The 26,477-nt window shown below is 42.0% G+C and overlaps 2 protein-coding genes across 3 annotated transcripts in view; both read left to right on the forward strand.

The window, feature by feature from the left end:
• dtnbp1b (dystrobrevin binding protein 1b) overlaps positions 1-26,452 on the forward strand; it is a 32,868-nt gene extending 6,416 nt beyond the window's left edge. Inside the window, exons 2-4 of one of the 2 annotated variants that reach the window (XM_033975863.2) lie at positions 21,596-21,763; positions 24,414-24,548; positions 25,310-26,452. In XM_033975863.2, the coding sequence (XP_033831754.1) occupies positions 21,596-21,763; positions 24,414-24,548; positions 25,310-25,614 (608 nt within the window). In that variant the 3' untranslated portion in view covers positions 25,615-26,452. Of the gene's footprint in view, positions 1-21,595; positions 21,764-24,404; positions 24,549-25,309 lie in introns of both variants that reach the window. The other variant, XM_033975862.2, reaches the window with a different exon arrangement.
• Positions 1-26,477, forward strand: part of tpd52 (tumor protein D52) — a 369,330-nt gene that overhangs the window by 294,983 nt on the left and 47,870 nt on the right. The gene's annotated exons all lie outside the window — the stretch shown is intronic.

Consider the following 26,477-nt stretch of genomic DNA (forward strand, 5'->3'; position numbering starts at 1 on the left):
ATCCCTTCATCCCGTTGTCTTTTTCTGCTCTCTTTCATTCCCTGGTTGTCAAACTGAGCCCACCTGGCCGAACAGGTGTCGCTGGCAGGACCCCGGTGTTGACATGCTCATAGCTCATTCACTTTCAGCACAGGAATAATGTATGGGAAAAATGCAAGAAGAGAGAAACAACTGAACAAAGCCTAAACATAGGGTCTAGTGAACATTAATCGTAATGAATAACAAAATCAGTATATAAGGACCGCAATGTATAGACAATGAATGTGAATATTACTGACAGGGGAGACCAGTGCTGTATCAAGGAGCAGACTAATTGGCTGTGCTCGTGGTTCACAGAGTACACTCAGATCAGAGACAGCAGAAAGGAAAAGTCAGGCTATATACTGGGGAAGGGGCGTTTCAATGCATTTAAAATGAATGGTGAAGATTCAAAGCAAAGAAAATCCTATTACAGTTTGTACGTAATGTAATCTAATGTAATGACTCACGATGGAATAGCTTTGAGCATCGTATGGAGGAGATTAATGTGTTCTGGTTTTATATTTATTACTGTATAATATTGGTCAAATCTCAGCTTGTTATATGAAACTCTACCGGAATATGATGCTAAAACTTGTGGACCAACTGGATTAAACTAACTGCACTCTATGGGTCCTCTTTATTTGAGGGAGTTACTTCAGCCCTACACTCCACCCAGAGTCCTGAGGTCAAAGGTCATCTGATCAGCTCCTTCTGGCTGTGTCCAAAGTCAGGCTCAAGAAGTGACAAAGCCTTTTATGTGCCAGCTCAGACTATGGAACAGTGCCCTCTGCCTGTCAGATCTTTAACAGTTTAAGACTTGACTGAAAACCCACCTCTTCTCCCTGGCATTTAATACAAGCTAGACAGGATATTTTAGTGTTTTATTGTTGCCTATGTATCGTATTATCTTTATATTTGTTTTCTGTTCTGTTTTGGGCAGCTGAAGTTGTATTTAAATGCAATTGAATTGAACCTCCCCTCCCCGAACCGCCACCTTAACGTGGTGGAGGGGTTTGAGCACCCGAATGATCCTGGGAGCTATGTTGTCGGGGGCTTCATGCCCCTGGTAGGGTCACCCATGGCAAACAGGTCCTGGGAGACGGGTCTGACTAAGAGCGGTTCAGAAGCCCATCATGAAGAGAAATCCAACGAGGCCGTTTACGTCGCCCGGACTGGCGTTACCGGGGCCCCACCCTGGAGCCAGGCCTGGGGTGGGTGCTCGGCAGCGAGCGCCTGGTGGCCGGGCCTTTCCCCACGGGGCCCGGTCGGGCCCAGCCCGAAGGAACGACGTGGGGCCGTCCTCCCGTGGACCCACCACCTGCGGGAGGAGCCATGAGGGGCGGGTGCGGAGAGATCCGGGCGGCAGTCGAAGGCGGGGACCTCGACGACCGGATCTCCGGACATGGAGACTAGCTCTGGGGACGTGGAACGTCACCTCGCTGGGGGGGAAGGAGCCTGAGCTTGTGCGGGAGGTTGAGCGTTACCGGCTAGATATAGTCGGCCTCACCTCCACGCACAGCTTGGGCTCTGGAACCCAACTTCTTGAGAGGGGTTGCACTCTCCATTTCTCTGGCGTTGCCCGCGGGGAGCGGCGGCGAGCTGGTGTGGGCTTGCTCATTGCCCCACAGCTCAGCCGCTGCGTGTTGGGGTTCACTCCGGTGAACGAGAGGGTCGCGTCCCTGCGCCTTCGGGTCGGGGACAGGTCTCTCACTGTTGTGTCGGCCTACGGGCCAAACAGCAGTGCAGAGTACCCGGCCTTCTTGGAGTCCCTGGGAGGGGTACTAGACAGTGCACCAACCGGGGACTCCGTTGTTCTCCTGGGGGACTTCAACGCCCATGTGGGTAACGACAGTGACACTTGGAGGGGCGTGATTGGGAGGAACGGCCTCCCCGATCTGAACCCGAGCGGTGTTTTGTTATTGGACTTCTGTGCTAGTCACAGTTTGTCCATAACGAACACCATGTTCGAGCACAAGGGTGTCCATCGGTGCACGTGGCACCAGGACACTCTAGGTCGGAGGTCGATGATCGACTTTGTTGTCGTGTCATCTGACCTCCGACCGCGTGTCTTGGACACTCGGGTGAAGAGAGGGGCTGAGCTGTCAACTGATCACCACCTGGTGGTGAGTTGGATCCGCTGGCGGAGGAGGAAGCCGGACAGACCTGGCAGGCCCAAGCGCATTGTGAGGGTCTGCTGGGAACGTCTGGCGGAGCCCTCTGTCAGGGGGGTCTTCAACTCACACCTCCGGGAGAGCTTCTCCCTGATCCCGGGGGAGATTGGAGACATGGACTCCGAGTGGGCCATGTTCTCCACCTCTATTGTCGATGCGGCTGCTCGTAGCTGTGGTCGTAAGGTCTGTGGTGCTTGTCGCGGCGGCAATCCCCGAACCCGGTGGTGGACACCGGAAGTAAGGGATGCCGTCAAGCTGAAGAAGGAGTCCTATCGAGCCTTGTTGGCTCGTGGGACTCCTGAGGCAGCTGATGAGTACCGGCGGGCCAAGCGTGCCGCGGCTCGGGCAGTCACAGAGGCAAAAACTCGGGGTTGGGAGGAGTTCGGGGAGGCCATGGAGGAGGACTATCGGACGGCCTCAAAGAGATTCTGGCAAACCGTCCGACGCCTCAGGAGGGGGAAGCAGTGCTTCACCAACACTGTTTACAGTGCGGGTGGAGAGCTGCTGACTTCGACTGGGGATGTTGTCGGGCGGTGGAAGGAATACTTTGAGGATCTCCTCAATCCCACTGTCACGTCTTCCGAGGAGGAAGCAGAAACTGGGGTCCCAGAGGCGGACTCGTCCATCACCCTGGCTGAAGTCACTGAGGTGGTTGGCAAGCTCCTCGGTGGCAAGGCTCCGGGGGTGGACGAGATCCGTCCTGAGTACCTCAAGTCTCTGGATGTTGTGGGGCTGTCTTGGCTGACACGTCTCTGCAACATCGCGTGGCGGTCGGGGACAGTACCTGTGGAATGGCAGACCGGGGTGGTGGTCCCTCTGTATAAGAAGGGTGACCGGAGGGTGTGTTCCAATTACAGGGGAATCACACTCCTCAGCCTTCCCGGTAAGGTCTATTCCAGGGTACTGGAGAGGAGAATCCGACCGATAGTCGAACCTCGGATTCAGGAGGAGCAGTGTGGTTTTCGTCCTGGTCGTGGAACACTGGACCAGCTCTATACTCTCCATCGGGTCCTCGAGGGCTCATGGGAGTATGCCCAACCAGTCCACATGTGTTTTGTGGATCTGGAGAAGGCATTCGACCGTGTCCCTCGTGGTGTCCTTTGGGGGGTGCTCTGGGAGTATGGGGTCCGGGGCTCTTTGCTAAGGGCTGTCCGGTCCCTGTATGACCGGAGCAGGAGCTGTGTTCGCATTGCCGGCAGTAAGTCAGACCTGTTCCCGGTGCATGTTGGACTCCGCCAGGGCTGCCCTTTGTCACCGGTTCTGTTCATTATATTTATGGACAGAATTTCTAGGCGCAGCCAGGGGTCGGAGGGGGCCTGGTTTGGGAACCACAGGATTTCATCTCTGCTGTTTGCAGATGATGTTGTCCTGATGGCTTCTTCGAGCCAGGACCTGCAGCAGGCACTGGGGCGGTTTGCAGCCGAGTGTGAAGCGGCTGGGATGAGAATCAGCTCCTCCAAATCCGAGGCCATGGTTCTCGACCGGAAAAAGGTGGTTTGCTCTCTCCGGGTGGGTGGTGAGTCTCTGCCCCAAGTGGAGGAGTTCAAGTATCTCGGGGTCTTGTTCACGAGTGAGGGAAGGATGGAGCGGGAGATTGACAGGCGGATCGGTGCAGCGTCTGCAGTGATGCGGTCGCTGTATCGGTCCGTTGTGGTAAAGAAGGAGCTGAGCCGGAAGGCGAAGCTCTCGATTTACCGGTCAATCTACGTTCCTACCCTCACCTATGGTCATGAGCTCTGGGTCATGACCGAAAGGACAAGATCGCGGATACAAGCGGCTGAAATGGGCTTCCTCCGCAGAGTGGAGGGATAGGGTGAGGAGCGCGGTCACACGGGAGGAGCTCGGAGTAGAGCCGCTGCTCCTACACGTTGAGAGGAACCAGCTGAGGTGGCTCGGGCATCTGCTCAGGATGCCTCCTGGACGCCTCCCTAGGGAGGTGTTCTGGGCATGTCCCACCGGGAGGAGGCCCCGGGGAAGACCCAGGACACGCTGGAGGGACTATGTCTCTCGGCTGGCCTGGGAACGCCTTGGGGTCCCACCGGAGGAGCTGGAGGACGTGTCCGGGGTGAGGGAAGTCTGGGAGTCCCTGCTTAGACTGCTGCCCCCGCGACCCGGCCCCGGATAAAGCGGAAGAAGATGGATGGATGGATGGATGAATTGAACCTAAATGATACGTCCACCTCATGTCCAAATGTGTCTAATTTATTTATTTCAAAACATTATGATTAAAATGCCAGTGTCAAATGCTTCCATCTCTCATCTATCTAGACGGGTGTTGTAATCTTTTCATCGGCTGGAGTTTGCTGCAGTGTTTTGGTTGTTTCTTTGATGTATTAGCTGTAATCCTTTTTAGACAGTTTCTATTTCTCATGGAAATAAGTCTGCTGGTTGCTTATTTTCCGGATTTCTCCCACTGCCCAAAAAAAACATTCTTAATAATCATTTTGTCAGTGTTTTGGGCTAGCCATTCCCCCACATAGATGATGCAGTCTCCTGATTCATAGTGCTTCTTCTACTCCTCTCTGTCTCCTTTTGCAGTATTCTGACACATCCTATTTCGATGGATGTCTTAAACCTTTCCAAATCACAAGTAATTCCTGTAGTTTATCCCAATGAGAATTTAGCCCGGAGCTGACGGTGCTCTCGGACACACGAGGAGGATAATGATCATAATTAAGAGGACAATGGTGACAGGCGCATAATTGTACCCCAGGATTTGTGGCACTTGTTTTGTTTTCAGGGTGAAGTGAATTTAAGCTGTCAGATGACTTCAAACGCCCACTCGCACTCGCCCAGGGATGATGGTGAGGCAGGGGACTAAAGATGACAGAGTGTCTTCCAGTATATTTCACTCTAGAGATGCTCCACTCAATCATTACATAACGGCAGATTTGTGTAAAGGGACTAAATGAGTCTGATATATGCAGTTTTTATTCTGAGATGGTTTCGCAGATGGTTTGTAAATTGCTTTTTCCGATCTTGTGTGATGCACTCCAGCAGGTGTTCTGTCTCTCTTCGCTTCCTTTCCTCAGGGGGAAGAAAGCCAGACTCATACAGACAGTGGTGTGGTTAGAAACAAACAATCCAGTTGGGTTACACTCCAAATATTATCCCCAGACTCTCAGCCTCTCTTTCTATAGTTTATAAGAATGGGTTAGTTTTTATTCTGTTTGCGTGTGTTTGTTTGTTCCAGGTACTCATCTATAGGTTACAGAATGATCCAAAATTAGAGTCATTGTCATAGCAAATAATAATCATTTAAAACAAAGTATATCTTTTGAGTGGTGAAACAAATATTACCTGCAACAAGAAGCTGAACCCAGTGATACCAAACTCCTAGAAATTTTGTTAGGACTTCTAGTGAGTGATGGAAGAAGTACTCAACTGTCTCAAGTAAAAGTACAGATACCGGAGCAAAAGTATCACATGAAAAAGTCTACTAAGTATTAAAGTACCTGTTTAAAAAATAATAGAGAGTATTTTGTGCAGAGTTGAGATCTCATAAAACTTCAAATGTATCGATTTTGATACTGATTTGTGCTGAATTTTGTTCAACAGAAACAATTGAATCAGCCGTTTATTTCCTAGCTCTTTTAATTTGTGTATTTTTGTTTGCTCAAACTATGAACATGAACCACAAAAAGACATATTTAAATAATTTAACTCATTCCCAACTCTCACAAATCCTTTTGGCACATCTATAGTATTCACATGCATTCATTTTCAAAATAAAGCAGGGGTGGACTGCCAGTCAGTGGATCAACTCTCCGCATTCAGCTCTTTCTTCTGGGTTTACAATCAATAAAATATGTAATAATTAGATGCATGCAGCACACAGGTCTAATTTTGTCAGAATGTGCTGTTTTTATGGTATATACACTATGGGGGGAAAAACAAATTTGACTCATTTACTTCATGATGCAAAAAAACAGCTTTCATTTGTTAAGAATTATGAATGTTTCTCACTGACCTATTAATCTTTCTTCCAATTATGAATTAGGGAGAAAATTGTTATCTTTATAGCTAAGATTTACCACTGCAAATGTTTTTCACATTTTCCCTGAATTCCAGCAGTGTCCAGTCACTACTTTTATCACAGTGAAATAGGTCCATGGTGGAGGTCTGCCCTCTTTATGCTATTTTTAGTCATTGTATGAAGCGTCCCCATCGCCCGCTCTCCCTCTGAGCCTACTTTGGCTTATGTAAGGAGTCAGGTCAGGCACAGGCTGAAAATCCTTAAGGAGCTCTTCTTTGGGCTGAGTTCATGGGGCAAGTTTGACTTTTCAGGGCCTCTTACTGTGTGCAGTAAAAATATTACAAATATCCTCTTTAGATTATGTTTTAGTTTTGTTTGTGTCTCAAATGCTCTTACACTGTGAATCTAATGGTCAGTTTTTGACTTGACTTTCAGAGCTTAACTCAAGTCATCTGAAAGCTGGTTTCTATGAGGAAGGTATTTCGTGCTGTGCGCCAGGTGACTGTGTGTGCCCAATTAGCAGATACTTGGACAAAAACAACAGATGGATGCAGGTATGGTGTCACAGGGCCAAAAATCCTTTTCTACAGGAAAACAAGGAACAAACTCTATTTATAGACTGGATAAATGTTAGAAAACACTGTAAATACACTGGTGCTGTGCAGTCGAGAAAAAACACACATAATACACATAACCGCTACTACTACTACTACTACTACCACCAAAATTAGTATTAGTATTCATGCTACTTTATACTTTTCTTTAAGTACAAATTTGGTAGCAGTACTTGTACCTATAAGTACATTTTCTGCCACTTTACTGCACTTTTTCATGTACAGTTTGTTGTGACTTTCCCAACTTGTTTGTACATAAGTGTCTGTATGTAAATGGTGGTAGTTGGAGTGCAGATTGGCAGTTGTACTTGTCCCCGGGGCAGCTGTGGCTAGAATATTGTACCGACTTCGGCAAACCAAAGCTTGTAAAAGTATTCACAGTTGTACGATGGCATATGATTTAAAGATGATTTACTTTTTATGAGAGCACTTTGCATCCTGGGTAAAGCCATCCTTGTGGCTTTTTTACGACACTTTTGAGATTTTGCCTCCAAACTCTCCCTGCTTCATTGTCTTCTCTGGGAAAGATGATCCTCCAACAATCGCTGCAGAGAATAAGAGCAGGCCACACTCAGTGCACAGAGGAGCCCTTACACTGACAAAAGAGGCTGAGCACAAAATGTGAGAGAAAATCTGAAGTGACACCACACTGAACCAGAGCACAACAAAGGGATGCTGCTGATAGCTGCAGCCCAGCAAAATAACACTTTAATATTCAGTGAGTAGGTCCAGGGAACATTTAGACCTCAAGTTCAATTGCATAACAAAATGTATTCATATCTGCAAGAATAACGATGCCATAGAAATACCTTGGCTTTGTAAATTGTAATTTCATTTTCACTTTTTTTTTAAATAGAAGCTCGCCCTGACAATACTGTATACATTTATTCAGGTGTGAAATGGGCACCAGATGTGTCGATACTAAAAATAGTTAGTTTTGCAAGTAATGTACTGACTGTAAAACAGGGAAGCCAAGCACCGTTTTGGTACCAGTCGCAATAGAGATGCAGGTTATTTTGAAAAGTCAACATTTTGGAAGCACAAAGCATGAATTTGACTCACTGAAACTATTGGTCTAGTTTGTAGATCCAGTTTTATGCTAGCACTGCACTTAATGTTTTGGTATGACAAGTCTTTGGAAGTGTGGTCCAAACTTAAGAGCTTTTTTTTACTATTTGTCGTTTAAAAACACAATACAATGACATACATCTGTACATCTATACAATTGTCCCATTATCTCACTCCATTTCCTTTTAACCCACATTCTGTTCCATTTGTGCTGCTGCCGCTCGCTGACATCCTCCCCAGTCACTGAGCTGTGCAAGTAGGAAACCGGGACGCTAAATAAAGCCATTGGTGGAAGAAGTGTCATGCTATCTATACATATCTCACTCAGTATTCTCCTTAACAAAGATATGGACCACACACACATGCACACATATTTATTTACTTATTTATTTTTATTTCACACGTTTAGCGCATGTGTAAATTATGTTAAACTATAGAGATATTCATGTTTAGTAAGTAGAGAGTTTGAACCAGGAATGCCCCAGAACTGAACCAGGACTAAACAGGAGGACTGACCTTTACCAGACCTGGATATAATATATATATATATATATATATATATATATATTATATATATATATATATATATATATATATATATATATATATATATATATATATATATAGTATAGTATAATAATGCAATAACAGAAAGGAGCAGCAGACGACACAGGACAGCCACAGATGATGTCATTATTAAGCGACTGGCCTATCTTATAACTTTATTTGATAACAACAGAAACAACACGGCAGCAGTTACACATTTTCCAGTTCTTTAGAAGAGTTTGTTCGGAAAAAAATCTCAAAATACCATTGCTGTTACTTGATAATACACTGTACTCAAATAGTACTTAATAAAAAAAACAAAAAACTTGAACTTATTACCAACAATGCACATTTGTGTCTATTTTATGTATAAGCTTCTTTTAATTTGTCCCTGTCAAGCTTTTTCCCCACTCAAATACATAAATAATAGAGTTGTATTGCACATGTATCACTACACCTGCGTGGAGTATCTGCACTTGTTCAGTCAAACACCTTCCATGCTAATCTAACATTCATCTAAGCACTCTGCAGCTCTCACTCAAACATATGAAATATTGATCAAAGGCAGCCTGTTGTACACTTGGAGCCAGATAAAGACGTGTAAAATGGAGAACAGGGTTGTAAAAAGTGATAGCCAGATAATCAATGCTAAAACTAGGACTGAAAGTAGATACTTATTCGATTCAATACTGAGAAAATGGGACTAAATGTAAATAGGAGACCATATAATCCCTCTTTTGTCCTGGAGTCTTTCTGTGTGGAGAAGGTTTCAGCAGTGGTCATCTGGGCACTGTTTTTGCCATTTACTCATTTGACAGAACGTGGAAAATCAAGATCGAAACTATAGTATTGTGACAACCCTAGAAAATATGTAAACAATAATCGATCCAAGGAGAAGTTAGTCAAACCATTGTGTCTTTGATTCAAACTGTTGTTGTAGGAACAGATGTGTAAGTCTGAACTTTTGTTGAAAGCTTTCCTGGCTCTGTGACTCTTTAGAAAATGGGCTGATTTCACGGCCATAATGTGCATGCACTTCACTGGAGGCTCTCTGGGATTTTCTGCTGTGCGACTGTGAGATTGTTTTGAACTAAACTGTTAAACTTGAAGCGTACTTGTGAAATAAATATCGCTCCAATGTTATAAAAATCTCAAAACACTATCCAGAACTTAAGCCAGTACAGGAAACAAAACCGTGTTACAGTTTTATATTATAATACCAGGAAATGAGACAAGAGGAAAATTGAATACTTCTGATTTAATGCTATTTCAACACTTGTTTTTTAAGTATCCCGGGTTCTTCAAAAGCGTATTTACCGGTACCCTCTTTACTCAAAACCAAAACCAGTCTTACAGTTTGTAAATGTGCTGAAATGATAGAAATGATCAGGTTCAACATTTTGCATTAACTTTTTTGATATGTCCTGTACAATGTTATCAATAGGAGAATCTGGCTCTTGTCCCCATCTGGCATTTCCTGAATAGCTGAGGTGCTGTACAGTTATTCACAACTTGGTGTGATTATTCCATTGTAGACTTTTTTCCTGTTTAGCGCCAAAGCCCGTTTCTCTGTCTGCCTCATCTGTTTTCCACGTCTGTGTTTTGTAAAAGGAGACTCTATTTGGGGCTGAGGTTGTGCACCGGTGTGATGATGTAAGGGGCTTTTGTGCTGAGAGCAGAAAAGAGAGGATTCCTACATAATGCATCAAAGCCTGTGTGAATGTAAGGAGCCCAAACTAGTCCCATTTTATCCCAGAGATTGAACGCTTACACTGCAAATATCAGGTTTTCAAGACTGGATATGTGTGTCTTCTCCCAAGTGTAGTTCAACAGATTTATAAATGAGTAAATGCGCAGTGATTTGGGCCATGCTTCGGGCTTATCAACACGAGGAAAGCTCCCTTCAAGGCAAGCAATTAACCTCCTCAGAAAGTATTCTCACCTCCTCGTGCTCCATCTGTCACAGAAGTGCATTACTTTTCATGTCTCTGTTTGTCTAGAGCGACAGTAGCTCAGTTGGTAGAGTGTTAGTCCACTGATCTGAAGGCTGGTGGTTCAAATCCCAATCTCGACATAAACATTACACTATACACTGGTTGTGCGCTCAGATCCACTGACATCCAGATTGGTGCTGCTATTCACACTGGTGTATGAATGTGTGTGTGCATGGGTGAGTGGTTCCTTATTTTAAAGTGCTTTGAGATCCTTGAAGATGGAAAAGTGCTCTATAAAAATGTGACCACTCCTTCAATGTTAATCCAGATATTTTGAATTGACGGTCTGTTATGTAGAGCACACGCACTCCTTCACAAAGACAGTGACTCTGTTCCACATCCATTCCTGAAGGTGTTAGAGATGATGTTGTAGTGAAAAAGTGACTGCTAAACCTAACTCGCTCTGATTTCCCCCTTTGGCTAGAAAGTAAACATTTGGTCCAACTTGCAATGCTACTAAATCCCTAAAAATTCTGTGATTAAAACCAAAATTAAATAACTTCTTCTTTTGTGGTTATAATCTTTCCTGATAATACCATTGAATTCTCAGGGGTACCTTTTACTTTCACTTGCTGGTACGATTTCAGAGAACAAATATAAATTCATTCTTTCAATCTTACACATGTTCTCTTTCATTTTTGTCTTTGCCACATTAGTTTACCTTTTCTTGCAGTATTTTTTTTTTTCAAAACCTAAACAATTATGAACAGATTAATTTCATCCACTGTAACTGTTTAGATGAAATCAGATAATTACTGTTTTTGGTGTGCGTATAAACATAGTGACTTCTTGATATATTTTACCTATAATAAAACCATTAAAAACTTGAGGGACAACATTTTAAAGTTGTCTTGCTTGGCTCTTTTACTTGTCCTACTTAATATAACACTTGATACAACTCCAAGTTACCAGGCGGAGGATGTCAGTCAAACTTTATGCAAAACTGAAGCTTGTTCCTGTGGGCAGCTGTTGGCAAATGTGTGGAAAGCGCAGCTGAACAGATTGTGTGAAATGGGACATTGGACAAGATGCACAGGTGCTGGGAGACGTTTTCTTCATGTATATTACTTTTGACACGAGACGCTCTGCTCTTGTCAAACTACATCCCGAAACACATCACAGCCAAACCCCTTACAAAGCCATCTCCCCTCTGACCTGTATGCATATTCTTATTTGACATTCCAGATGCTGCACGCCTGTGTGAACCTGATTCTGTCTTCTGTAATGTACACTTGAATATACACGTTACAAAGGCCAGATGCCCCGGAGTCACGGAAATGTTTTGTGCTAAATGTCAGTTGGCAAGGGGAAACACACAGCTAGCTAAAAATACGATTATGACCCCTCAGGTCACAATGGTTAGACACACAAACACGTCTAAAATACAGAAGGAACTTTAAGGCTGCGCTGGCTCTCAATGTGCTGCTTTATTCCAGAGGCTATTTCAACATAAGTCATATCTTCTTATCTCCTTTTTCACAAACATTTATAAAGTGCTGTTGTTGTATTTAGTGTTTACTGCGTCTTTACAAAGCAATTTAATTTATAACACAAAGTTGACTTCCAGTTACTCTGAATGGTGCATTTTAGTTGGAGCATAAAATGGTTAGAGGTAGTAATCAAAGTATAGTTGGGCATCTGGTGTACAACCTTTTGTCAAATCAATATGCAAATGACTAAATGAGCCACAGCATGTAGAATGCAAATGAGCTGCTGTGGTGACCTCAGAGAGAGTGAAGAAAGGTGATGCCAAAGTATGAATATGTAAACTATGATAATGTAGTTACGGTAACTTCTTTTTAAAGACCTCCCAAAATGGGCTTTAACTGTTATGTGCTTAAATCCACCTGAAGCCAGTGAGTAAACGTTAATGTGAATTAAAGGTTCTAAGTACGATAGTTAGCGTTTCCACCTCCTCTTACTTATGCAAATCTCAAACATGCGTATTCAAAATAAGATGATGGAAACGCAGCTTATGTAACTTATCTAGTGGAATGTGCTCCACCTGTTTGTCTCCATGGAGATGTTATTGCTTTACCTCGAATGTTCCACAGCATGGGATTAAAATGATCTATCTCCATGGAGACAAGCAGGTGGTACCACTAGGCCAAGTACTGTCACAGTAAGAATGCATATTTTTCTGCATTTTATTTGGCAATAGATCACATGTAATTATTTAATAAATGCTAGATAGTTATGTTTAAAGCTATACTATGGAACATTCCAGGAGAAAAGCAGTCACATCTTTATGGAGATAACCTGCTAGCTGCCGCGTTCCAATTAGGAAGTGAGCACGGGCACGCTTCCAGCTCCATTGACTCTGGCTTCAATTCACCCCTTTCTCTGTAACTACTACAGTGAGCCTCGTCATTTTGGTCTTAAAATGTTCATATTAACCCACTCTACATGATCCTGGTATTTTTATTCCGCTATTGTGTCCGTAAATCAAGATATGAACATTAATAACAGACAAATCAGGTCCTTTCTTGCTAGTGTTGGCAACAGGTTTGATTGACAGCGTTGCCAAGGGAAAGGGCGTTATGTTAAACAGCCTGGCTCCGGATTGGCTCTTTGGTTGCTATGATACTCGCGGTCAGACTTCGAAAGGGAGACAAGAAGGTGGCAGAACCCCTCAAACCAGATCAGACTATGTGGCATTATCAAAAGAGGAGGTCTATATGGAGGAGCCTATACCAAAACATCAGTAGTTGGACTTTATTTAAAACACAATACTTCCCTTCTCTCTGTATGTTTGTATGGGTTTGACATTGCTTTCCTATGCATTTATTTACAGTCGGCGCAAATGTGTGCATGTGTGCGTGTGACTGCAGTGGTAAAGTGCAGCATGTGACCTTCTATCAGTGATGTACAGTGTAAAGTGAGCATAAGTCAGCATGAGGCCTCACACACAGCGTACACATGCTCCGCCCTGCTCCTGTCTCTCTCTTCTCAGGTGACCTTCAGCTCTCACACATGTAATCACTCCATCCCTCACCGCTCAGCATAGTGAATATATAGTGCTGCGGAGGGGAGGGTCAAGCCGCAGCTATAAAGTCCACTCACCCCATGTGTTACAATGTGTTTATGATGCCAGTGCGCTGTAGTTAATGTGAGGAGTTATGCAGTAAGTGATCAATGCATGTGCTTGGGTGATATATTTCGTAATCTTTATAATAACCTGTGAACACTAGGAAAAGTCATAGTTTTAAAAGGCAGTCTCACAATGGCAGAACTGAATCACACCATTTATTTGTTCAAATTCTCATCTTGTCTTGCTCTCGTGGATCTACTTTTGGGTTTAATTCCATGTGTATAAAACTGTACATCAGAGAAAAGAAAGGTGAAGGTATAGTCTTTGCTTCCCATCGGCATCAACACGTGCACACCAAAATCTAATTATTATCTGATTTAGGGGCCTTTAAGATTACTTCAGTGACATGTAAACTGCCAAATCTGATGTGGATAATCAAAGGGACTGTGATCACTAAAAATGTTGAGGTTTCAGGTTCAAGTTTTGCTTATTTTTGCCACACAGAGAAATTTGGCTTGGAGCAGAGGTCACTAGCATTGACATACACACGACATGATATACGATTATTTAAATGAAATGTAAAAAGCTTTGTTATAACTCCAAAAATCAGATTTTGAGTGCACAGCCAGTGTTTCTGTCTCAAACACTTTTTAGGTATGATCAAGACCAATAATCCCCCACAAGAACTCCATCTCTGCTCACTCACTGATGAGATCATTTGCCTGGACTTGAGCAGTCAGTGCTCATAACTATTTGGCTCATATTGCTTAAGTGATTAGCATAAAATGGATGAAACAAAGTTAAGTGAAACTGTCTTCTCTCTAGGCTGGTGGATCTAGTTGCTTGGTTACAAGTGTAGTTAACAAAATGGGTTAATGTGTGTTTAGAGCCCACTCAAATTGGAAGACGGTTACTGTTTCACTCAGAGTAGCTACATGTGGGAGTACTCGTGTCCTACACAAACTGGACTAAATACACATGTCCATAACATTTTTACTAAACTGCACCAAGGCGTTTATTAGCCGTCACAACTGCCCTATTCTGGTTCAGGGGTAAATGCTCTGTACATTACTAAAACAAACTCCGCACAATGTATAAAAAGACGTATAAACGATGTATAAATGATGTATAAACCTTTGTATAGTTCTAGTTTGAGAGTTTTGGTAGGCTATTTCCATGACTCTTACCTCTAAACAATGGCACATGGTCAAACTCATATTAAAACTGTCAGAAAACAAGTGTTGTTGACATAGACATAGAGGGATTCTTTAGAACTCACCACTACTTATTGTCATTTAAAACTATTTTCCCAACTTTTCTTCACAAACTGATGTGTAAAGATAAATATGTACCACATGTACAGGCCTGTTGCATATATTTCGGGGCTCAGTTTTTATCGTGTGTTCTTTTTCTTTGCTATACTGGGGAGATTTTTGCCATTTTTACGTAATACGATAAGATTTGAGCTGTAGAGGGTAGAATAAATAACTTGTATGGCTAATTATTGGTTCATTCTGCCATTTATTGAGATTGCCCTGCTTTGTGACAGTGGCATAAATTAGTCTAAATATTATTGTTATATATCCAATGTATCCATCCATTTTCTTCTGCTCATACGGGGCCAGGGCGCTGTGGCAGGAGTCTAAGCAGGGACTCTCAGACGCTTCCTCCAGCTCCTCCGGTGGGACCCCAAGGCGTCTTCCCCGGGGCCTTCCTCCCAAAATATCATGCTTCAAAATTTGTTACCGTGACAGGTCTGTACCATCCCACTAAACAAATATTTAGACCATTGTGAAAGCCTGTCTTATGCACTTTAAATCCCTGTTCCCAAGAAGCACAGTTGTGTTTTCAGTGTAGAAAGTGAAACCTGAACGTTAGCGTCTATTGTGGAGAATGGTAGGGAGGTTTCAGTGAGTAAGCATTGCGGTGTTGACATGCTTAGTTTATGTACAAAGCCAGCAGAAGACAGCTCCCTTGATATTTTATTCCACCTAAACATTGTAGCATTGTCAGATCCACATTGCGCTGTTTACAAGCTCTTTCCCCGTCTCCCAAGAACCCGCTGTGTTTGTATACCGAGCACTTATTATGTAACCCACGTCATGTTAAAAAGTGACAAAATATACACTTTTTTTCGCCTGTATATTTATGTCGGCAGAAACCTGAGCAGTCGTGAGAAGCGTCTAGGCGGACTGAATCTAAAAATACCACGGCTGAGTGAGCAGGGCTTAGGATGAGAAGAAGAGGAGGAAGAGGAGGAAGAGGCTGCCTGCACTGTCAGAATCTGCTCTCCACTGTGAAATATTAGATCTTCATAAGAAAACAGAAACAAATCCATCAGACAGCTAATTTAAAATGACGGCACAGAGCATGGAGATTTCTATCAGATATTGAGCGATGGGAGTGATGCAAAGTGTGTGAAACAACAGTAATGAGTTTGGCTGAGAGATGTTTTCTGATAGAAGGCTTAATAATTGTCTACTATGACCTCCACAGGCTTCAAGGGCGTGTTCACATCCACGGTTGAGCAGTAAGAACAGCTCACAGAATCCCCGGTCCAACTCCTGCATTCTTGGCAGATACTGAAGGCAACCTGGGCCCAAAATCTGTGCTGCTCTGACTGTTTACGTCCATCAAAGCGCTAACGGCTGTTTTCCCTAATGTGGCCTCAGGGAGCTTAGTATGGAGAGAACTTTACTGGGCTAGTTTGAGTAGTTGTAGAAAAGAAGAAACATGGACATAAACTATTCATTTTTAAGTGCGCTGTGTATGCACTTGTTTTGTTTCGATTTACAAGTTTACATGCATACGTTTATTTGTTAGCAATTAGTAATAGACTTGATTCAACATTATAATGAAAGTTTCAAGTCTAGCCTGAGAACAGTTTTACCTGCCCAACATATAGTATTTTTAAAAGTCTTAAAATTCATAATATCATTGGGATACTGTTTTAGCTCAAATATACAGGATTGCCATGTGTATCTTTATTGTTACACTTAACCCATCTTCAAATTAAACAGAAAATGCACACCTATGTTGTAATAAAGTAAATGCAAGGAGCAAAAAATTCAAAAATGTACATAATCGCATAGCACACACAGGTGGCTGATGTCCAAAACAATTTTTTTTCTTAACCCCTTTTGGTCATGATTGAAATGTTATGTACAACCTTATACAAGTTGAATAATGTTTGATTTTGAATTGAATAACCGAATAAAAAAATACTTACTAAAAAAAAAAAACAATACTTAGTAAACCCATCTTACCTAGACCTACCTAGAAAATTACCATATCAACTTATCCTTTTCTATATGAAAGTTGAAACAAGATTTTTTGGGGGTCAATATTTAACGTGTGTATATTTTATTTAATTTTTAAAAAATTATTATTTCATATATATATATATATATATATATATATATATTCATTCTGCTGTTTTGTTTTTTTGTTTTTATTGCAGCTTGTGATTTTAACAGTATTGTACATTTAGAAAAGGTTTTGTCGTTTAAATCTGCTCTGGGGTTACCGTGTCAGTGGCATAAATTAGTTTCAGTATGATCATTTATCATCTAAATATCAAACGTCAAAATATGTTATGGTGACAATCCTAATCTTACCATCAAGATGAAATATAGTAAATAAATGGACAGAATTAGCATAAACAGAAAAGGCAAGTACCCCTAAACTATAAGACTATATGTTTACAATAGGATAAATGCTAGACGGCTGCTAGTAGCGGATGTGTGCTTTCCACCAGTACGGCTATCATTCAGCCCTATACTGAGGCATGATTGACTGTGTTGCCAGAGCACTCTATAATAATGTCTGATTTCTCCTGCGTGAACCAGGCTTTACAAAATTGTCTCTTTTAGCTCGTCAGCTGCAGCTGTTAACACTGCTTCAAAGTGCTCTTAACATACAAGAACTGAATTAGATTAAGTACTACACGGTAATATCAAAGTGCGTAAATGGTGCTATAGTGTCCTTTGCTATAAATATGAGCACAGGTGCATTACATTATTCTATAGCAGCTTGTTCTTTTGCTTCTGTGTCTGCTCTACTGAAAATAGCTGTGTGTAATTGCTGGAGAATGTCTGGCCCAATATTGATCTGTCTAGTCTTAATAGCCAGAATAAAATGATCCCACGGTGTTTTCGGCGGGTAAGATTTCACAGGGGGTTTGTGAGCACATTGCGACAAAAACCAACGACATTTTTACACTCTGATTATAAACAAAGGGTTTTTGTTGTTCGTGTGAAAAGAGCTGCTTTTGTTGGAGTGTGCTGTTGTAACATCCTGTTCTAGTCGTTTCTCTTCATTGTGTAATTAAAACAAGTGCTTTGGTTTCATTTGACATCATGCGGCGTGCTCTGACTAACTTAATGCGTTAATGTATGAATCATGTGCAGATGTTTTTTAATGAGGGATCCCAAGAACGTCCTGAAGCAAATGGAGAGTTTTGGACAAGTCTTCATTACTTGTACAAATATTTTGATGAAATGGTCAGCTTTTACCTGGGATCCAGAATACACACTTCTTAAGAACTTTTCAGAGATGTGAGTCTGGTCCATAGACTGTTTATATAAATGGATGTAGCTAACCTGTTAGCCACCACGCTCTGAATAGGAAGTGATCATGTGTGCACTTCTGGCTCCATCGACTCTGGCTCCAATTCAGTTTACATTGAAAATTGTCACCGTCACCCCTCTCTCTGTAACTGCTGCTGTCAGGTTTGTCATTTTGGTCTTAAAATGTTCGTATTAACCCGCTCTACATGATCCTGGTGTTTTTTTATTTAGCTTTTGTGACGGTAACTCGAGATATGAACATTAAAAACAGACAAATCATGCTCCTTCTTTCCCTGAGATCACTCCCTCTAGCTTTAACTAATAGGTTTGATTTGACAGTATTGCTAAGTGTCCGTTGTGCTAAACCAGCAGTGTGGGCGAGAAGGGGCGTTACCTTCATTATTCCTGCTCTGGATTGGCTCTAGAGGCTAGTCCTATAACTGCTCTAGCCTCGATGAGCTTCATTTGACTGGAGCCGAACACTATGGGTGACATCACACTCCCTTAGTTCACTTCTTTATACAGTTTATGGGCTGGTCACCGGTGAATCTCCCAATTTTACAAATGGGTATGATTGACAGGTGGATTAGCCAATTGGGAACATGCTTGGTCCATCTGTATTGAAATAATAAAGGAAAAAAATATCATAGGGGGCTGCAAAACAAGGCGGATTTCTGCACAATCAGTGAGAAAAGCACTAACCTCTGTTAATCTGAGGTGAGATAGATTCGATTTTATTTGTAAATCACAGGTGACCATTTGGTTCATATGTGTCACTGAAAAAAACAAACAAATCTGATTGGATGATCACGTTTGACCGAGCTTGAGACGTAACAGAGGACGTGGGGACCAGACTGATATCTCTGTATTTTTTATACAGATTGACGTCAGTCTGGATTTGCCAGGCAGGGTCAGCTTTGGAAATTTACAGTAAATTGTAACAAGTGCTGAAACTATTTTACAGTCAGTCATATTAAGCCATTTTAAATTGATGAAATTACACACACTTTCTACTAATAGTCCAATGGGTTTTCTCCATATCATTTGCTTATACAACAATGAGGCAGTCCGTGCATTAAACTCTAGTCTCAGTACAATTTGGCCCAGAGGAACATTCACTCAGCAGTAAACCACTTTTTATTTGCAGATATTCTATTGTAAAGGGCGAAATTGGCTGTACTTGGCTGCCATATGCACATGTTTAATCCTCCAGGCTAAATACTATGCGGAAACACTAAAAATAGCCACTTTAGCTACAGGAGCACATGTGTGATGATGAGGAGGATGGTGGTGAAGAGTAGAAGCTATAGAAAAAAAGCACATTTACCACATGAGAAAGACATTATGCTAGGTGGTTTCACGTTGGGACGCCTCAAAGCTGATTGTAAATGATGGTGTGTAGGTGATTTTATTGTAGTTCAACATCTGGCATCTTCACTTTAGTCTTTTTTGTATTTTGGGGTGTGGTCTATAAACATTTGTTCACAGATGTTACCTTCCACTTACAGTTTTAGTCCTTAAGAAGAACAAAGAAGCAATATGTGGAATAAGTTATTGTTTCACGATTGTCTCGGAGATTATTTGTACAAGCACAATTTAAGATATAGATACTTGGATAGATATTTAGATAGACAGATACATAGATAGTAGGCCTGTCTTGATAATTACTGATCTGATTTAAGCCATAAAAGTTGAATTAATAATGTCTAAAAGTCATTACAGATGCAAACTAAGTACTAAAGTGTTTCATTCTACTGTTTATTTATTACAGCTCATGACTGATTTTGTTTGACAATATTGTAAATTTAGAGTACCATAGTTTTTGTGGTTTAAATCTGCTCTTAAATGTGTAAAAGAAAAATGAGAAAAAACAAAATGGTCTTCTCGATCTTGAGCAGGACTAGTATATGATCACATGGCAACATTAGTCTTATACTAGTTATATTTGAAGGCACTTTGAGATTTGCCTTCAAATGTGAAGTGCATTATAAAATAAAAATCATTATTAGTATTATGATCATTAACAGTAAAGGGAACAAATTACTCCATTTTCTGATTTACGTTATAATTTTGTTTTCCTTATCAAAAACGTACATGGAGTTGTGTTTTGTTTCATTCATATGTTTAACACCCAAACCCTGCAGATTTAGGCTTTTTTTTTTTTTTTTTTATTTAGGGTTTTTTTCTCTCAAACTCATATGAAAACACTCTGTTCCACTGTGTTTTTAAACTCCATACACCTTCACTAGAATCATTTGGATTTGCCATGGAATTGCCGATCTCCACTGAACTAAAGGCAAAAGGAGCTGTTAACTTGAAAACTACCACTTCATGACATCACAAGGTAGAACAGCATTTTGAGCTTTGGGGATGTAGACAGACTAATAATAGGGCTGCTCAAAACATATGTGAATGAAACAAAACACGACTCGTTATGTTTTTGTCTTGAGACCAGACCACAAGTGTAACTCGACATTACAGGAGTAAATAAACTGCGTGTGTGTTCGACGATACATTTGGATAGAGGCAGCCAAGGAATAACACACAATCTTTTGATATGTGAAACAAAACCAACATAACTCAATAATAAGACTTCATATTCTAAACCTGATACAGTAGCACTATACAGTCTATGATTAGAGTCACGCGGATCAAAAAGACTGGAGCTAGCCCTATCATTACAGCTGTATCTCTGGCCTTGTCTCTCCAGCACTCACTCCTCTTCCCTCTCCCTGCTAACATCCTCTGACAAAGCTTAACATCATGAACACTGCTCCCTCAGGCTTTCATCTAACAGCAGAACACACACACACACAAGCACGCACACACACACACACCTCCCCATAGCGAGCAGAAAGCCAGGTCCGGACGGTAAAATGAGCTGATGGGAGAGAGACAGCCAATCCGATAAAGGAGATAAATTGACCAGGCTAGAGAATATGACAGAGAGAAGGCGCTTTCCAGTGCTCGTGATGGGGGGGCTAGGTGCAACGGGACCTCACTGTTCACCTGTGTGTTTGTGTGTGTGTGGGGCTCTGCTCAGGAGCGCCCCCCCAGGGTTAGTCGCTTATGTGGACGTTGAAGTCTGAGACCGCAGTGGAGTGAAGACAGAGAGGCAGAGTATTGATTTGAAGGGGCTTAGTGGAGAGTGAGGTCGGGAGTGGTCTGGGTGTAGCAGAGCAAGAACTGATGTTAATGTGATAGATGTGATGAAGTTATTCTTGGAAGTACTGATGCTCAAAACGGCTTGTGCTTTTGCTGTTATTTTACAAACCTAGCTGCAAAATCAGTTAACTAATTGTGTTCACTTTACATTGGTTCACTTCACTAATGCAGCACTGGGGCTGTTAGTTGTTTTGTATTCATGACAATGCAACAGAAGGTTATTTTCATACATACTCAAAACAAAAAAACTCAAAATATTGCAAGATAAATAGTCCTCCTCCCCCAAAACCTACCGAGAACTGCATATTTTAGAAACACTCTTTGACAGGTTGCCCCAGCGGGATTGAAGGATGGGTCATATTCAGAGAGGACACATTTTCTTACACAAATGCAAGTCTGAATGTGTTTATTTTAAATGTGTGTAATCTGTTGTGTTTGCAGTGGAGCTGGAGGCTGACCACGCACAGAGGGTCCCGGGGGCGGAGCCAGGTGGAGTCCCGCCCACTCAGGTCAAACTCAAAGAGAGGCAGAAGTTCTTCGAGGAGGCATTTCAGCAGGACATGGAGCAGTACCTGTCCACGGGCTACCTGCAGATCGCTGAGAGGAGAGGTGTGTCCCACAGCACCACCTACAGTTCAGTTTTAAAGGCCTTCTCTATTTTAAATGCCATCATTGTCTGCTTGTGGGATGGAAATAATGCAAGAACGTGCACAGAAATATTCTAAGGATGAGCCTAAATGAGTAGACCTGTCACAATAACACATTTTGAAGCAGAGAAATACTGTGATAAACGATAATATTGAAACTACTTTATGCCACTGACACCAAAACAATAAAACAGGATAATCCCAATTAACACATTTTTATACATACAGTAATATTAAAAGGCCTGAGCAGCAACATATAAATAGCCGAATGAACCAATAATTATCCATAGAAGTTACCTATACAACCCTTTGCAGCTCAAATCTTTTCATGTTATATAAAAAAATAAAACAAAATGCCCCACATTTGTAAAGAAAATGTACAGATGATAAATAGTGAGCCCCAGAATATATTGTCCCAGCTTCTAGGTATATATTGAACGATAAGTCGATATAGTCATTATCGTGACGGGCCTACAAATGAGAGACCAGAAGAGATGCCCAAACCACGGGGATCTGCTTTAGGCTGCACACACCATATTTCTTCTCCCCTTCATTTTTCCTCCTGCCTTAATCCTGTGGAAAGGGCTTATTAGAGGAAGAGACAGGGCCAGATTTATAGAGGGACTTATTTTGTCCGTGTGGCGTTTCTAAGAGTCTCCAGTGGAGGTCTGCAGCATCCCCAGCTCATTATCTGCCTCTGTCTAATGCAAAGTGTGTTTACATTGAGACTCCTCACTGCAAATTATGTCATTCCCTCTGAAGCCTCCTCTGCACAAATCTCGATTGCAAATCTCCATTTTTAAAAACACACAGTATGCAGTTGAGTTATTTCTTTATCATGGAATTTAGATTTTCATTAAAGTTGCACAATGTAACTTTTCTAGAGGGGGTCAGCCATCTGCTTGTCTCCATGGAGATGCTATCGTTATTATTTGCATAGTATTTATTCATTGTCAGTTTAAAAAATACTTCTAAAAACATGGATTCTTACCATAAATCTGACCTGGTGGTGTTACCTGCTTGTCTCCATGGCAATAGAAAGGTTTAATGCCATTCTGTGGAACATTCCAGGCAAAGCAATAACATTTCCATTAAGACAAGTGGGAGAAAAGTTGAGGAGTAAATCACACGTGAAAAGATTAGAATGGATTTGACGTGAAACTTGGTAACATACAAGAGCTGCTCGTCGTAGCACCAGTTTATATCGAAAGGAGGAGAAATATGAAGCTAAAAGTCAAAGAAGGAACCAGTGTGCGTTTAAAGAACTGGTCCAGAGGGATTTGAACTGGCTGTCACACTCGCTGACTCTTCCTCCAGTGGACCCTCACAGCAGGAGCTTTTAGACAAGGTCACGGAAGGCTAAAGAAGAGCTGGAGAAGACAAGGCACAGTGATGGCGCTCAGTACAAGGGTCTATTTTTATCATGCAGTGGAGGGATACTTCCATTTAAGTCAGAGAGGTGAATGCTTCGTTCGTTTCACTGTTCTGGAGAACGTGGTGCATGGCTGACAGACCTGAGACGACATGATACGAGATCAGACTACACACTGAGAAGTCATTAGCAGTTTAAATAAGTGTTACCATGGTGCTGCTGCCACTGAGGTTTATTATGAAAACGCAATTTTCTGTTTATGGCTTTTTTATATTCTATCAAAATATTAGGCCTGTAAAAATCTAATGGTGACTTGATTTTGTGATGCTTTTGAGTTTGCCGTTTTGTGATTCAGTGCATTGTTTAATGCAGCTCAAACTCACACTTTCCCCCACCCTGTCCTCTTATTGGTCAGCCTCATTCAGAATTTGGCAACCACAGTGAAGTGTAAACTCTTAGAAGCTATATATGACAAAATGACATGCTCCAAGACCGTATGGAAAAAATGTAAAAAGTTCTGACATGTTTGTGTTGTGTTGATGGGAAGTAACCCTCCCATATTGTGTCTTTTCTGTGTTTTTTCTTTTCTCTCTACTGCTCTTCTACCCTTTTTATGCTGCCCTTCTCTGCTCTCCTCATTTCCTTGAGGTATGGTAGCCAATGGCATCCCTCCTCACCGCTCTCTGCCAACCAGTCATCTCGCTTCGTCCTGTCCCATGCCCCGCCCCTCCTGCTCTGCCCCTCCCGCTTCATAGTGCACTGGCTTGTGATGCATGTGGCACATTCTGCAAGGCTGTGATTCCATATACTCTAATAACACTGTAATAACACTAGCTTAACCTGGAATAGTTGGACTTTCCCAGTGTTTGATCTCTTTTCCCTGTTTGAACCCAATAACCTTTCAAACTTTGCATTGAGAATCTTTTACGAAAGGACTGAATGCCTGGACTCGGAGTAATATTTTGAGTATTACAAGATGTACTAACATTTGAGCTCCACGCATAAGACCAGTAGTGTCAGTAATCAAAGGTTTCTCACAGTTGATCCAAATCTCCTAATGTAACATGAACACTAAATGCTACTAACTCTGGAAATCAGGCAGTAGTATATTGCCTTATCTCATCTTGCTACACATGCTTCTGCTTACACAGCTCTGTATACTATACTGTTGTATTTGCTGCTAACAATTCTGTCCTGTGATGCTAAAACTGTTGTGCTGTGGGACCCTCAGAGCCAATAGGAAGCATGTCGTCCATGGAGGTGAACGTGGACATGCTGGAGCAGATGGACCTGATGGACATGTCTGACCACGAGGCTCTGGACGTGTTTTTGCACTCGGGAGGAGAAGACAACAGCGCCGCCTCACCTGTCGCAGGTACAATGAGCTCACAGCCTCCACAGCTCATACCATGTTTTAAAGTCTTTGTTGTTGCAACACACCAATTTCCCCTTGGTGGGACAAAGTACTGAAACAATAGTAGAAACAGAGAATAGAAATTAATAAAGTAAATAAATATTCAAATAGGCCATCAAAAGCAAATACATATATTTAAGTAAACATAAAGTAAGATACATACATATACATACATGATTTGAGTCTATGACCATCTCTAGATTTTTATGTCCCGTAAAATATATTACCCACTGTCCACACACTACATGTTCTACCCAGAGACTATGTAGGACACCGGTGTAAAGACCTTTTAGACCACAATGATCAGAGTACATGTGACTCAATTTGCCAAATGCACTCACCATCACATAGACTTGACTGAGTTCTAAAGTGTGCATATTGTGAATTTGGCAGACTCAGTTTTCTCTATTACTTTAAATTAGGACCAGTTTTTATGGATGAATTTGCCAAATAAATGGCCGTGTGAGAGAAGGAATGTAGATACCTGCGTTGTGATTTCTTGTCCCATGACCACATATGATGGTTCCTCTTGCCATTGCCAGAGATAATTGGTGAATATTCTTGTTACTTTATCTGACAGTCTCTTTTTTTACCAAGTGCCTTTAAGCGAATAAATGCTTTTTTATGGACTTCCATACTATACAGTGGGCTGTTAGTGTCACCTGCAGTCCTGTGATGTGTTGTAGTAAACAGTGCACTTACAGAGGTGTGTGTGCCCATAGGCCCAGATGTGGAGTCCTTTACCACAGAGATCAGTCTGCAGGTGCCCACACAAGCAGAGCTGCGACACAAGCTCTGCTCCCTTTCCTCCACCTGCACCGACTCGGCCAGCCAGGACACAGAGGCAGGTGAGGAGGATGAGGAGGATGAAGAGGAGCAGGAAGGGGGCAGCAGGAGACCCCCTGTGGTGGTGACTCTGGACGATGAGGAGGTGCACCCCGATACTGCACTGATGGACCGGGACGATCACCATGACGACCAGAGCAGCAGTAGTAAAAACTGTACAGGCAGCCGGCCGAAAGTTTGAGCATTGTAATGGACAAAACAGCTGCCAAACACACATAAAAACACACAAACACACACAAACACTCACGCACTACATGCAAGTCCCATATGGTTGCACTTACAGCCACATGACCATCAGGACACAGTTAAATTACACCACATTTTTATCCACTCCCATAAACAGTAAATTATATATGGCATTGGTTGAGTCCACTGCAGGAAATTGACATATTAAAATATTTTTGGTGTAAGTTTAACGAGAGTCTGGTGTCCCCATGTACATACCCATTTGGGCAAACATTTATCATCAGAAGAATTTTAGGTATCTGTCATTTTCCTAAAGTAACGATAAATATAGTACAGTGGTGGAAAACCTCAAAGCCATTTTCAGATTTTTCATACTTGAAAGAGAAAGTTACGTTGACCAAGAGACGTAGTTAACTGTGGCCTGATTAAAAGTGAGAATACAAATGGACAACATGCCATTCTCTGGACCGTCACACTGGGGTGCAGCTCCCCTTTACCAAATGGACCAAACTCCTGAGACTGTGTGCTATGCACTGGACAAGGCTGAACCTCTCCTATGTTTTGGTACAGACATGTCGACGTGTGTGTGATGTGACAACCATGACCCCTGACCTCAGTTATTAAGAATGCTGGTAGTAAATGTTTTAAAAATCATCTAAATACTGGGAAATGGAGTGTGGAGGACTTTTGGACTTTTGGATCTGTGCGCTGAAACTTTTGTTTGGGAGATAATTTATCAGTGAATATGAATTATTAGGATTAATGTTTTTGAAATGAAAAATAATAAAAAGCAATATTAGTGTTTTACTGAGAGTAAATGACTTTTAAAGTGGAGCGTTGAGTGCTTTCTTTCAGCCA

The sequence above is a fragment of the Periophthalmus magnuspinnatus genome, chromosome 11, assembly GCF_009829125.3.
Source record: "Periophthalmus magnuspinnatus isolate fPerMag1 chromosome 11, fPerMag1.2.pri, whole genome shotgun sequence".
NCBI classification, from domain to species: Eukaryota; Metazoa; Chordata; class Actinopteri; order Gobiiformes; family Gobiidae; genus Periophthalmus; species Periophthalmus magnuspinnatus.